This window comes from Vigna angularis, chromosome 1, assembly GCF_016808095.1.
Source record: "Vigna angularis cultivar LongXiaoDou No.4 chromosome 1, ASM1680809v1, whole genome shotgun sequence".
Classification (NCBI taxonomy): Eukaryota; Viridiplantae; Streptophyta; class Magnoliopsida; order Fabales; family Fabaceae; genus Vigna; species Vigna angularis.
Genome location: NC_068970.1, coordinates 17402769 through 17414833, shown reverse-complemented (window position 1 = coordinate 17414833; position 12065 = coordinate 17402769). Strand labels below are relative to the sequence as shown.

General features: G+C 36.5%; 1 protein-coding gene across 2 annotated transcripts; it reads left to right on the top strand.

Moving 5' to 3' along the window:
- The first annotated feature begins 709 nt into the window (after positions 1-709).
- On the top strand, positions 710-11445 carry LOC108344631 (probable pectin methylesterase CGR3). Of its 2 annotated transcripts, none has more exons than XM_017583078.2 (7): positions 710-932; positions 1039-1167; positions 1300-1339; positions 1742-1783; positions 8317-8691; positions 8782-8837; positions 11084-11445. In XM_017583078.2, exons 2-7 carry the CDS (start codon positions 1054-1056, stop codon positions 11234-11236), a joined length of 780 nt encoding a protein of 259 aa, XP_017438567.1. In that variant the 5' UTR covers positions 710-932; positions 1039-1053; the 3' UTR covers positions 11237-11445. The 2 variants fall into 2 exon arrangements, with proteins under 2 accessions (XP_017438567.1, XP_017438560.1); XM_017583071.2 differs by having other exon boundaries at positions 727-932; positions 8299-8691.
- The last annotated feature ends 620 nt before the right edge of the window (positions 11446-12065 follow it).

Here is a 12065-nt window from a genome sequence, read left to right as displayed (position 1 = left end):
AATCTGTTGAATATCTCAAGCGCCTAATCCTGAAGAAAGCTAAAAAGCGTTGTTTGATAAGCTTGTATACTATTAAGTAGTTGGTTAGGAAAAGACTAACTAAGCAATGATGCTACTTAGTTGGTCTTTTTGAATGATAGCCACACTAGGATGAAGATATTGTTCTAACTATTACGGAAAACAATAGTGAAAAATTTTAAACGATGAGTGAAAATATAATTTAACAATATTACATAAATAAAGAAGGACAATTCGCTTATAAAGCTCTTTCACTAAATGCCCAATCATAACAAGACTCTAGAAATAATTTTTTCTGTATTTATTTTATGAAATGAATTAAAACTACTGTAGTATTGAGCTTTCTAAATGATTTTATTATTTTCTTTATATAAAAATTCTGATTTAATTTATTAAAAAAATAAGTTTTAAGAAAAAAGCAAAAAATAATGATTCATTAACATTTAGTTTAAATTGTTTAACTCGAACATCTTAGTAAAAGTAGTAAATAAAGTATTGATTAATTTAAGAAATAAGTAAAGTAATTTAAAATTTAGATGTTTGTTTATAAAAATTGATAAATTTAAGTATCAATCAAAATAGAATAAAATTTTAAATTATTTATTTGTAAATGAGGCAAAGTTTGAATATGAATTAATATTAAAGTATTTATTTGTAAAAGAGGTGATACTATAAGCTTGAGTGGTTCATGCTTTAAATAAAACTAATTTTTTTTATTGTAGTTCCGCGTAGAAGAATAGAATGAAAATGAGAGTAGTGCGGTTTGCCGGCCAGATCTGTTGAAGTTGGTGCTGTAACCTTATGCAAATGCAATTACAATTGCTATGCTTCTCATCTATCTCTTAATTTAGATTCAGATCTCTTAACTTCCTTCATTGTTCAATGAAGTTATGAATGCCATCTAATAAAAGAAGGTGCTTTACTCTCCTTTCTCATTACGTTTCATTTCCATTTTCATCACTGCTCACTTGTTTCTTCAATTTCATTCCGTTCCCAACAATGCTGATCTTTGTTTTGCAGGCACAATAAGAAGTAATGTCAAAGAGACAAGCAAGTACCGCCAGACGTGGTGATGGGGTTTTTCCCTTTTCTGGAGTCTTCAATTCCAAATCCAAAACTTCCCCACTGTCCGTATCTCTCGTCCTCTTGGTAATTTATCACCCATTTTCTCATTTGGCTGCTGTTTGATGATTAGGATCCACCCATGGGAATTGGGCTGATCCGGTTTTGGTAATAAATTTACGAGGTTAATAATTTATATTTTTTTATTGAAAATCTCAGGGAGCTATCCTTCTCATAATTTATGCTTTTGGTGGGTCAGGTAACAAGCTTCTATGGGCTGTTCTGGTTAATGTCACTGTTTCTTTCTCTTTAATGGCTAGTTTCTATGTTCGTTGTGGCAGGGGTGACAAATCAACTGATGGGGGTTCTCATGTGAAATCACGGAGAGAATTATCCCCGATTAAATTTTAGTTTTCAGCTTTAAAATTTCACATTCTCGATTAGTTAGAAATATTTATAGTTTTGGCTTTAGTAGCACAAACGTCAATATGCCAATTTGTGCTTGGATGACAGGTTAAAAATGGCCTTTATACTATTAGTGTATTCTAATTAAATGCATTTTAGACTCCATTTTTATGAATATACTAAACTAGCCTAAATGTAAGTAACTTACTGTACTTGTTTTTATGCACTGGTTGATCTTACATTTTCAAGTTGACAGGTCTATCAGGAGGAAGAAAGAATGTGGTTAGCAGGATAGAAGGTAAGTTTGCCACTAAGCCTTCAGAATGTTATTGGGATTGCTTTGTATCAAATTATTAGTTGCTTATTGCTGTTTTTGTTTTTAGAAGTCATAAGACTTGGTAAAAAGCAGTAGCATTTCTTTGCTACGGAAAGGTAAGCCAGTAGCAATGCTTTTAAAAATTGGAGCCAGTTCCATGCATTGGGGAATCATTATAGCCAATTGCAAATAATACGGTGGTTAGCCATATTTTAACAAGTTTGTCCCTAGTTCTGGATTCTTAACAGATATACCTTATGATTATCTTTATTCTCTATGTGCCCCTTTTTTCTATTTTTGATTGTGTAAATAATCAAATCTTCTAGAATCTATTTTTCTGACAGTATGTTATGATTCTGTTAGTAGTGCATGCTGGCTACACCTACTAGGGGTCTAATAACAATGTATGCTGCACCTCCTTCATATAATGAAATATACAAAATTTTATGTTTGTCCCTATCTCTCAATTCTATCATGGTATCCAAAGCTTAATTATTTTTTCTCTATGGCTGACATTCCTGCCATGTCCACTGCACCCTCCCCAGTCCTATTCTCATATTTTGTATCGGAGAAGCTTTCTGATACAATTTTTTTGATTTGGAATAAACATATTGAACCACTTATCAAGGCACACCGCCTTCAATGTTTTGTTGTTAATCCCCTTATTCTGTCATAGTATCTCTCCCTGTCTGACTGTGATAGGATTTAATATGACAGGTTATAATGGGTAATAGGTGTGCAGGAGAGAGAAAACAGTTGAAGAATTAATTGTTCAGTTTAGGAATTAATTGTTGTTGGATAGTTAGAAGTGCGCTGCCTTTATAAGAAGGCAAGGGGGGGTCTGGTAGAGGGGAGTTTTTGATATCAATTGTATAGACAGGAACCTTGATCCTGTGGAGGGGGATTATGCTCCCAGTTACTGGTTGTACATGACATTGGTTGATGTGAATACATATTTTCATTCTTTTCTTACCATTTGGGTGCTATTGTGTGAGTGTGTGCTGTGAGACAGTTAGGTTTCATACCCAGAAACCTAACAATTTGGTCCGACCTGCCGGATCAAAGTGGGGGTGAAGGATCAAGAAGCTGCTCCGCTTAGGAGGGGACTGCCAGATCAAGAAGGGATCAAGAAGTGATCAAGAAAGGGTGGAAGCATGGAAGGAAGAGACAATACCTTGGAGAGAAGGGTCAATGAACAGAAAATGGGGATGGCAGAATGGAGGAGAGATATCCAAGAAATAAAAGAAATGTTGCAGGAAATCAAGATTCACATAATGGGCTCAGAAAGAAGTGAGAAAGCTATCATGAGAGGAAAGAAAGATGGTTCAGAGGAAGAGCTGGAGGAAGACAGGGGTAAAGGGCAGCAGAATTGGAGGCAGCGGGTAGAATTGCCCAGGTTTGAGGGGTTGGACCCGTTGGGATGGATCTCTCAAGTTGAGAAGTTTTTTGACACCCAAAATATCACAGAGAAGGAGAGGCTCAGGTTGGCTTACAACTGCATGGAGGGAGGCACAATTTATTGGTTCAGGGCCTGGAAAAATAAAACCAAGAACCTTTCTTGGAAAGGGCTGAAAGAGGCATTGATAATAGGGTTCGGAGAAAGAGATAGAGGTTTTGTTTTTGAAAAGTTAGGCCAAACTGCAAAAATCACAGAAGCTGCTGATGAGAAAGTTGTTGGTGTTGCTACCCAGGGAGTGGCAAAAGCTGCTCTTTCTGGGAAGGAAAGAGAAAGAGATATCAGTGCAGAAGACAAAAACTGTGATGGAGGCATTGTTTGTGTTGCTGCCCAGGAAGTGGCAGAAGCTGCCGTTTCTAGGAGAGATAGTGGGGTAGGTTGTGATGTGTATGATAAAACAGTGAAGAAGGGGGAAGATAGAGGAAAGAAAGCAGAATATGGTGGGAACAGGGTGACTATGATGGCTGGAAATAAAACCAAGAACCTTTCTTGGAAAGGGCTGAAAGAGGCATTGATAATAGGGTTCGGAGAAAGAGATAGAGGTTTTGTTTTTGAAAAGTTAGGCCAAACTGCAAAAATCACAGAAGCTGCTGATGAGAAAGTTGTTGGTGTTGCTACCCAGGGAGTGGCAAAAACTACTCTTTTTGGGAAGGAAAGAGAAAGAGATATCAGTGCAGAAGACAAAAGCTGTGATGGAGGCATTGTTTGTGTTGCTGCCCAGGAAGTGGCAGAAGCTGCCGTTTCTAGGAGAGATAGTGGGGTAGGTTGTGATGTGTATGATAAAACAGTGAAGAAGGGGGAAGACAGAGGAAAGAAAGCAGAATATGGTGGGAACAGGGCGACTATGATGGCTGGAAATAAAGTAGAAGATGCAGCTGTCTTGAGTGGGGAAAAAATATGGTTGTCACAAACATATAAAACACTAGAAGACCAATGGCAGAGATATTTCTTTGCAGGGCTGCAATTTAACATTCAGAGGAAACAGTTAGCTCAACATGATGATGATGAAGGAATTGGATGGTCAGATCAACAAGTTCTTTCCTTTTTAGCTTCTAGGATGAACAAATTTGGGCAAGGAGAGGGCTTCGCCAGTACTATTGCTATAAAAATACAAAAAAGGTTTTGGGGGTGGAAGAAGAGAAAAGAATTCTTGATCATTCATCAGAAAAGAGTTAAAATCCAGGCCCATGTAAGTGGTCACCAGGTCAGAAGGCAATATAGAAGAATCATAGGGTCCATGGGAATTCTGGAAAAAAAGCAACTCTTAAAGGAGTCAACAATTCTTTCATATAGACCACCACCCAAGCCTCCAGACCTGAATTGGAGGCAGCAGCCAGTGGGTTCCCTTCCTATGATGAAGATGAGCCATGGGAACAAGCATTACTGTACCAACCTTGAGGACAAGGTTGTTTTGCAGCAGGGTGTAATGATAGGATTTAATATGACATGTTATGATGGGTAATAGGTGTGCAGGAGAGAGAAAACAGTTGAAGAATTAATTGTTCAGTTTAGGAATTAATTGTTGTTGGGTAGTTAGAAGTGGGCTGCCTTTATAAGAAGGCAAGGGGGGGTCTGGTAGAGGGGAGTTTTTGATATCAATTGTATAGACAGGAATCTTGATCCTGTGGAGGGGGATTATGCTCCCAGCTACTGGTTGTACATGACATTGGTTGATGTGAATACATATTTTCATTCTTTTCTTACCATTTGGGTGCTATTGTGTGAGTGTGTGCTGTGAGACAGTTAGGTTTCATACCCAGAAACCTAACAGACTGTGATCTAGGAAAAGAGAATCCTGAGTACACTATTTCGGAAACGCAAGATCAACTTCTCCTCTCGTGGTTGCAATTGTTCCTCTCTGCTTCATTCCTTGTTCATGTTATTGGATGCAAGCACTTCTTCCAACTATGGGACGGTTTCATTCAGATTTCCACTCACAAACTAAAGCTAAGGTGCGCGACAGTTGCACACAGAACTGTGCAATATGCAGAAAGGTGATCGTCTGATCACTGAGTTCTTACTCATTCTCAAAATGATTGTTCATTCTCTCAACTCCATTGGTGACTCTATCTCCGAAAATGAGTAGCTTGACATTTTTATTGAAGGCCTTCCAGTTAAATGTGAATCTTTCATCTCATTGATCAATGGCCAACCTTATTTGTTCTCGTTTGATGAAATTGAATCATTGCTTGTTGCTCAGAAAGCCAAAATTGAGAAGTTTAAACAATCTGGTGATAACTTCTCTCTCAATTTAACTAAGGAAAATTCACAAACAACTTCTGCTCCTACTGTCCAGTTGGCTCAGACACAATCCAATTCATATCAGACCTACTCTCCTAATACTTTTCATAAAGGTATGTTCATCGTGGCCGACGCAACCGCAGACCTAGAGGTGTCCTTACTGAACATGGTTCTATTCAGTGTTGAGTTTGCAACAAGTATGGCCATACTGTGTCATACTGCTATCACTGTTTTTATCCGAATTATACTGGTCAATCTTATGGCCATCATATGAGGCCCAATTCTGCTCCATATTACAATCCAAAAATGTTTTCTCAGTCATTGTTTCGGCCACAACCTTCCTATCCTCCTAGCCAACCACAACTTTACATGACAGCAGCTTCCAATACTCAACCTCACACTTATGCAAACCCATATACTCCTGCCAAACAATCTCAAAATTGGTTCATAGATTCAAGAACTTCACATCATATTACTTCTGATCCTAACAATCTTGTGGAAACCATTCCTACTCAAGGAGATGCCAATGTGTTTCTAGGGAATGGACAAAGTTTGATTGTATAGTTCTTTGGTTCTGCTACTTTTGCCTCACATACTAAACCACATGTCACTTTCTATCTGAAAAATCTTTTACACGTTCCCTCTATAAATAAAAATCTTGTTAGTGTTAGCAAGTTTGCCCATGATAACCATGTCTATTTTGAATTTCACTCCTCTGTTTGTTTTGTGAAGTCACAGGTTGATCACTCTATCCTTCTCAGGGGATACCTTGGTCCACATGGTATACCAGTTCCTTCTCTTCCACTGCATTCTTCACCCAGATCCTCTCGCTGTCACTTGTTCCAACACTCATCCACTGATAATTCCAGCACTCACTAGTCATTATCCTCTCCTCCATCGCCCAACAATGTACTTTATATTCTCTATGGCACCATAGATTAGGACATCCTTCATCTATTGTTTTACACAATGTTTTTAAATGCTGTAATATATCTCCAATAAAAAACACCTGTTGATTTTTGTGTGGCATGCTGAATGGAAAAATCTTATTAACTTAACTCTCACCCTTCTTTAAGAATTTATAGTCTTCCTCTTCAACTTATCTTTTGTGATTTTTGGGGACCATCTCACATTCAATCATCCCTGGGATACAATTATTATATTTCTTTTGTTGATGCTTACAGTAGATATACCTACCAAGCTGAATACTGCAACTTTGCCATTACTACTTCTGAAATCTTATAGTTGCAATCTCTTATTCAAGAATTACAAATCAAGTGTACTACACTAATTATCTACTACAACAATCAAAGTGTTGTTGCCTTAAGCCATAATCCGGTGCTCCACTCCTTAACAAAACATATGAAACTGGACATTTTCTTTGTTTGTGAAAAAGTGCTCAATTGTTCCTTAATTGTTACTCGTCTTCCTGCTGCCGATCAAGTTGTTGATGTTCTTACAAAACCACTTTCAAAAGCTTGGTTTTCTATTCTATGACACAAACAATGTTATTGATTATTTTCAATAGCCTTGACTGTGAGGGGGACTGTTAACAGATATACGTTATGATTATCTTTATTCTCTGTGCCCCTTTTTTCTGTTTTTGATTGTGTAAATAATCAGATCTTCTAGAATCTGTTTTTCTGACAGTTTGTTATGATTCAGTTAGTAGTGTATGCTGACTGCATCTACTAAGGGTCTATATAACTATGTATTCTGCACCTCCTTCATATAATGAAATATACAGAATTTTAAGTTTATCCCTATCTCTGAATTTTATCATGGATGCACCAAGGAACATGAAAAGTTTCAGGATATGAAGTTACAAATCCCGTGAGTTGAAGGCTCTTGTTGCTAGAGCAGCTTATCACCCTGTTGATTATAGAAACCTTCATCATTTTTAGTACCACTTTTCGTTTGTCCATCAATATTTAGCATCTATTATAACATAGGGAGGAACTTGACCTTACGTTGGGCTTTATATAATCAGTGTATATTGTAGTCTTCGGAATATCTGATCATATAAATTAGACATTGGTTATGCTATAAAAGGCACCCCAGGTTTTGTTAGCATCCTCTTCCAAAATGTTCATTTTTGTTCCCTATACAGAATAAATTATTGAGATGACAAGGAAAGCTACTACTAGAATCTGTTGTGGTGCATTCCCTTACAACTGCTGATTCAGCTGCAGCTGGGTTTACTGCAAATGGTTTAAGGGGGTCTCTCTATTTCTACCATATCAGTTGGCAAAGTTTGTACTGGAATTGTTGTATAAGTAGTGTTACTCCAAGGCAAGTAAAGTGTATAATTGAAGAGAAGGTTTTTAAGTGGATAGATATATTACCATGAGCACGGATAATGACAAGAGAGGTTTACTAGATTTAGCAAAATAAATCTCTATCTTATAAAATTGGAACATATATTTTCCTTTTAATTTGAAATATGCCTGATTGTCTTGCAAATCGAAAAATTTCAGGACCCTAAACCATGTAAATCTGCATTTATTTTTATAACTTTCAAATGCTGACATCTCATCTTTCCCTTTCTGGTTTTTCCTTTCCCTACTTTTTTTCATACTAATAACATCTATAAGAAAACTGCCTCGTATATTTGCTCTGTGCTGCTGTGTAACAGAACGAACAAACTTGTTCTTTGTTCATACCTCACCTATTAGATTTGTTGATCAATCGTGATCAAAACAGGACAAACTGTGGTTTGATTCACAAAAATGAAGTTGTTCAATTGCATGCATTGTCTTGGAAAGACATTCCTTAAACTTCTGCTATAAACAAATTTCAGCATTGTTTTCTCTTGCAGGTGATTTTTCATGCACTTTTGAAGTTCCAAGTGCAATTCCTGTTTTGAAGGATGCATATGGTGGCAGCCTGAAAAATGTTTTGCATGTAGGCCCTGAGAGTTGTTCAGTGGTCTCCAAATTGTTAAGTGAAGGGGAAACTGAAGCATGGGGTTTGGAGCCATATGAAATTGAGGATGTTGATAGACACTGCAAGGCTCTAGTGCATAAAGGCATTGTACGTGTTGCAGATATAAAATTCCCTTTACCATATAGGCCAAATTCTTTTTCTCATGTTATAGTGTCAGATGCTTTCGATTACCTATCTCCGAAATACATGAACAAAACTCTTCCTGAGCTAGCGAGGGTATCTGCTGATGGCATTATTATTTTCACAGGTACTTCATTTTTGGAATAAATGTAACCACTCAAACAATGGGTGTAGCTTTTTTCCAACTAGTAATTTTGGTACTTTGCTGTCTTTTCAGGTTCCCCAGGTCAGCGGAGAGCTAAAATAGCACAATTTTCCAAATTTGGCCGCCCAGTGAGTCACACTCTCCAGCTGTCTAATGCCTTTCTATTACTCTTTTCTATTGATTGGACTATTATTGCTTCTTTCAAATGTTCTAAATTGCATTTAATTGATTAAAATCCGATGTCTTCCTTTCCATGTTTTATTACGTATATTGTTTGCTATTGCATCTTCGCTAATAGGATTTTATCTACAAAAGTTATGCTTCAACTAATTCTTTTTTCTTGTTCTTTTACAAGAAATTATTCTAATATAAGCAGATGTTTTCCTTTTCCATTATCTCAAGAACATTTGATGGTAAGATGATAAAAATTACATTAGATCTTGACAGTCAAGGACGGAAATATTATTTGTCTAACCACTAGTACCTACTAATATTATTGTTAGGATCTAATTGCAAGTTACGAGGTTCAAGTCCCATATTAGAAGTATGGGATTTCAGCAATGTTGTTCATTGGTGTGATTTTGGAAATTGTTTTCTTTATATGTTTTTTATACATATAATGTATATATATAAGTATTGTTTTCCATTTTAGATATGTAGAATTTTACTATGCAAATTATGATTTCCGAATTACAAGCTTTCAGCTTCCCTCCTGACCTTGGTAGAATATTGTCATTACCATAATTAATTCATAATAATATTCAAATAATTGATCAATCCAATTTAGCAGAGACTGAGAGTGATAGAAGGTACAAATTGAGAGTGATTGAAGGCTGATAAGAAACTGAGTGCAGAACCAGCTGTGTGTTTGAAGTTTGCACCTTGTATCTGGGTGATGGCAAAGGGTGGTGAGATGATTGCAGGTGGCTGCCCCAAAGGAAATTTTAGGATTGCTAGTTGCAGATGAAGTTATAGCAAGAGAATCCATGCTTCTGTGCCGAACAAAGGTCTAGGGATTTTTAAAACTGGATCAAACAGTGGAGATCAACAATCCCATGAATTCAGGATGAAGATCATAATCCCACTTTAGTCTTGCTCAGTGACTATTTCGTGCACAATTTAGCATGCTAGGGACTCTCCAACTCATGATTCTGTGATCCTACAATTTAAATTGTGGTTGTGATAACTTATTTTTGGCTTTGGTATGTGTTTTATAAGGTCTTGGACTCTCCAACCATAACAACTAGCATTAGTGGTGTGATTTTATTACGGTTCATATCAATTGGTATCGGAGCTTTCACCATGTTTCTCTGATGCAAACGAGTATTGTAGGTGGTGACACCTAGCAATGTTAGGTTTGATAAACCAGTCAAAGGGATGGCGAGGGAGCACGGTGGGTGCTAGGATCCAATTACAAGCTACGGGACTTGAGCCCCTCAGTGGAAGTAGCAATTTTGGTGTAGTGTTTAGATGGTCTTGGACTTTAACTACAATTTTGGTGTAGTGTTTAGATGGTCTTGGACTCTAACTACAACAACTAGCTTGTGTTGCAGTTCTCCTAAGACTTTTATCAATTGGTATCAGAGTTTTTCACTGTGTCTTTCAATAGTAAATGAGTGGTGTAGTTGGTGACACTGACATTGCAGTGTTCACTTTGGATTTGCCAAAGGGATGAGATGACCGTGGAGCTCGGTGGAATGTTAGGATCGAATTGTAAAATGACTCTTGAGTCCCGCATTGAAGGTATGGCTGTGGGGGGTTCATAGGGTTTGGTTTCTCCATTTACACCGACTAGTTTTATAACGTGGTTCTCTAAATGTTCTTATTACTTATCTCTCTATTTAGCTCCTCTAAAATGATGTGGAGGATATTCCTTAGAGATTTGAATAACTTTATAATTTGTTTCTGGATTTGATTACAATATTATTAACTATTTTTGTGTTCTATTTATGTTCTATATGATTATAACTACAGTTCATTTCCTCCTATTACACCGAATAGTTTTATAGTGTGGTTCTCTAAAGGTTCTTATTACTTATCTTTCAATTTAGCTCTTTTAAAATGATATGGAGGATATTCCTTTGAGATTTAAATAACTATAATTAAGTGTCTGAAATTTGGTATCAATTTTTCAATGACATGGACTATCGGACAAACTATTATTAACAAATGCCGATTGTGCTAGCTTGAATACCCGTATAATAATGTTCGTTCATGGTGGGTTTTGTCTTTTTAGCCTAAAGTTGAATATCATATTTAGGTATTAATAATAGAAATGTTTCCTGAGTTTGAACCACCTTACTACCAGCAGTAATATTGTTTTTGAAGACAATTTTCTTATCCTGATTTATAAACATTTTGCTTCATTGTGAAGGCTAAAATGCGGTCTCCATCTTGGTGGAAACAATTTTTCACTGATTCAAGCATAAAACAAAATGAATCTGCCTCAAAGAAGTTCGAGCAAGCTGCATCAAAGATGTCCTTCAAGCCAACCTGCCAAGTTTTCCACCTCAGTTCATACCGTTGATAATTTGGTATCTTAAAGTTAGATCAATAGATATATATTCATCGTATCCCGCGTTTTGTAATTTTGTATTCCTATAAACATGTGAGTATAATGTCATCAATCAGGCAATTTTGTTTTACCAGACACAGATATGTCTGCATACTAAAAGATTACACAAAATTAGATCAATAGATGAATATTCCTATATGAATATTCTTGGGTGACTTAAAGACGTGTGTTTGACATTTGATCAAACTAAAAACTATTGAAATGAAAAGTAACACTTTATAATGGTATGCTGCTTTTTATCAACCTGAAAGGAATGTAGGTGAACATGGATTAAGGAGTAGATAAATGAGAAGCCTTTGGAGCATAAAGTAAGGATGAAGTCTAAGCAACGGGTTAGGCCGGTTTGACTCAACCGGTTTTACTATAAACATAAAATCCCATATGCCCCTCTCGTTAGAGTACTGCAAACGCAATCCTCTCAAACCTTTTGCAAGTCATTGTAAAATTTAGACAGGCTTCATCCAATACCAAAAGTGATGTGTGTACGTTGTCGGGAATACTTTAAAGATAAGATTGATCACTGAACGAACAAGTAAACGGCATTGCGCCTAATAGCCGCCGACATTGGACTTTTGTGTATTTATCCCATTAGTGTATCTCTATTTATCTCTATCACGTTTACTTCCTAAATCAAAGACTATAAAGCGCAGGAGTAATACTTTATTCACTCTTAGATTAAAGTATACGAAGTTAATGAAGTACTTCAATGTAAATTAATAGTGTCTTCTTGTGGACTTCCTTCAGAATAGTTTTTTATACCCTATGTCGGCATGGTTATTTT

Excerpts from the sequence above, each read along its gene's own strand:
- LOC108344631 (XM_017583071.2), top strand. The coding sequence starts at position 1,054 with ATGTCAAAGAGACAAGCAAGTACCGCCAGACGTGGTGATGGGGTTTTT. Across the intron at positions 8,692-8,781 it reads TGGCATTATTATTTTCACAG|GTTCCCCAGGTCAGCGGAGA; the intron begins GTACTTCATTTT and ends CTGTCTTTTCAG. Across the intron at positions 8,838-11,083 it reads TTTCCAAATTTGGCCGCCCA|GCTAAAATGCGGTCTCCATC; the intron begins GTGAGTCACACT and ends TTCATTGTGAAG.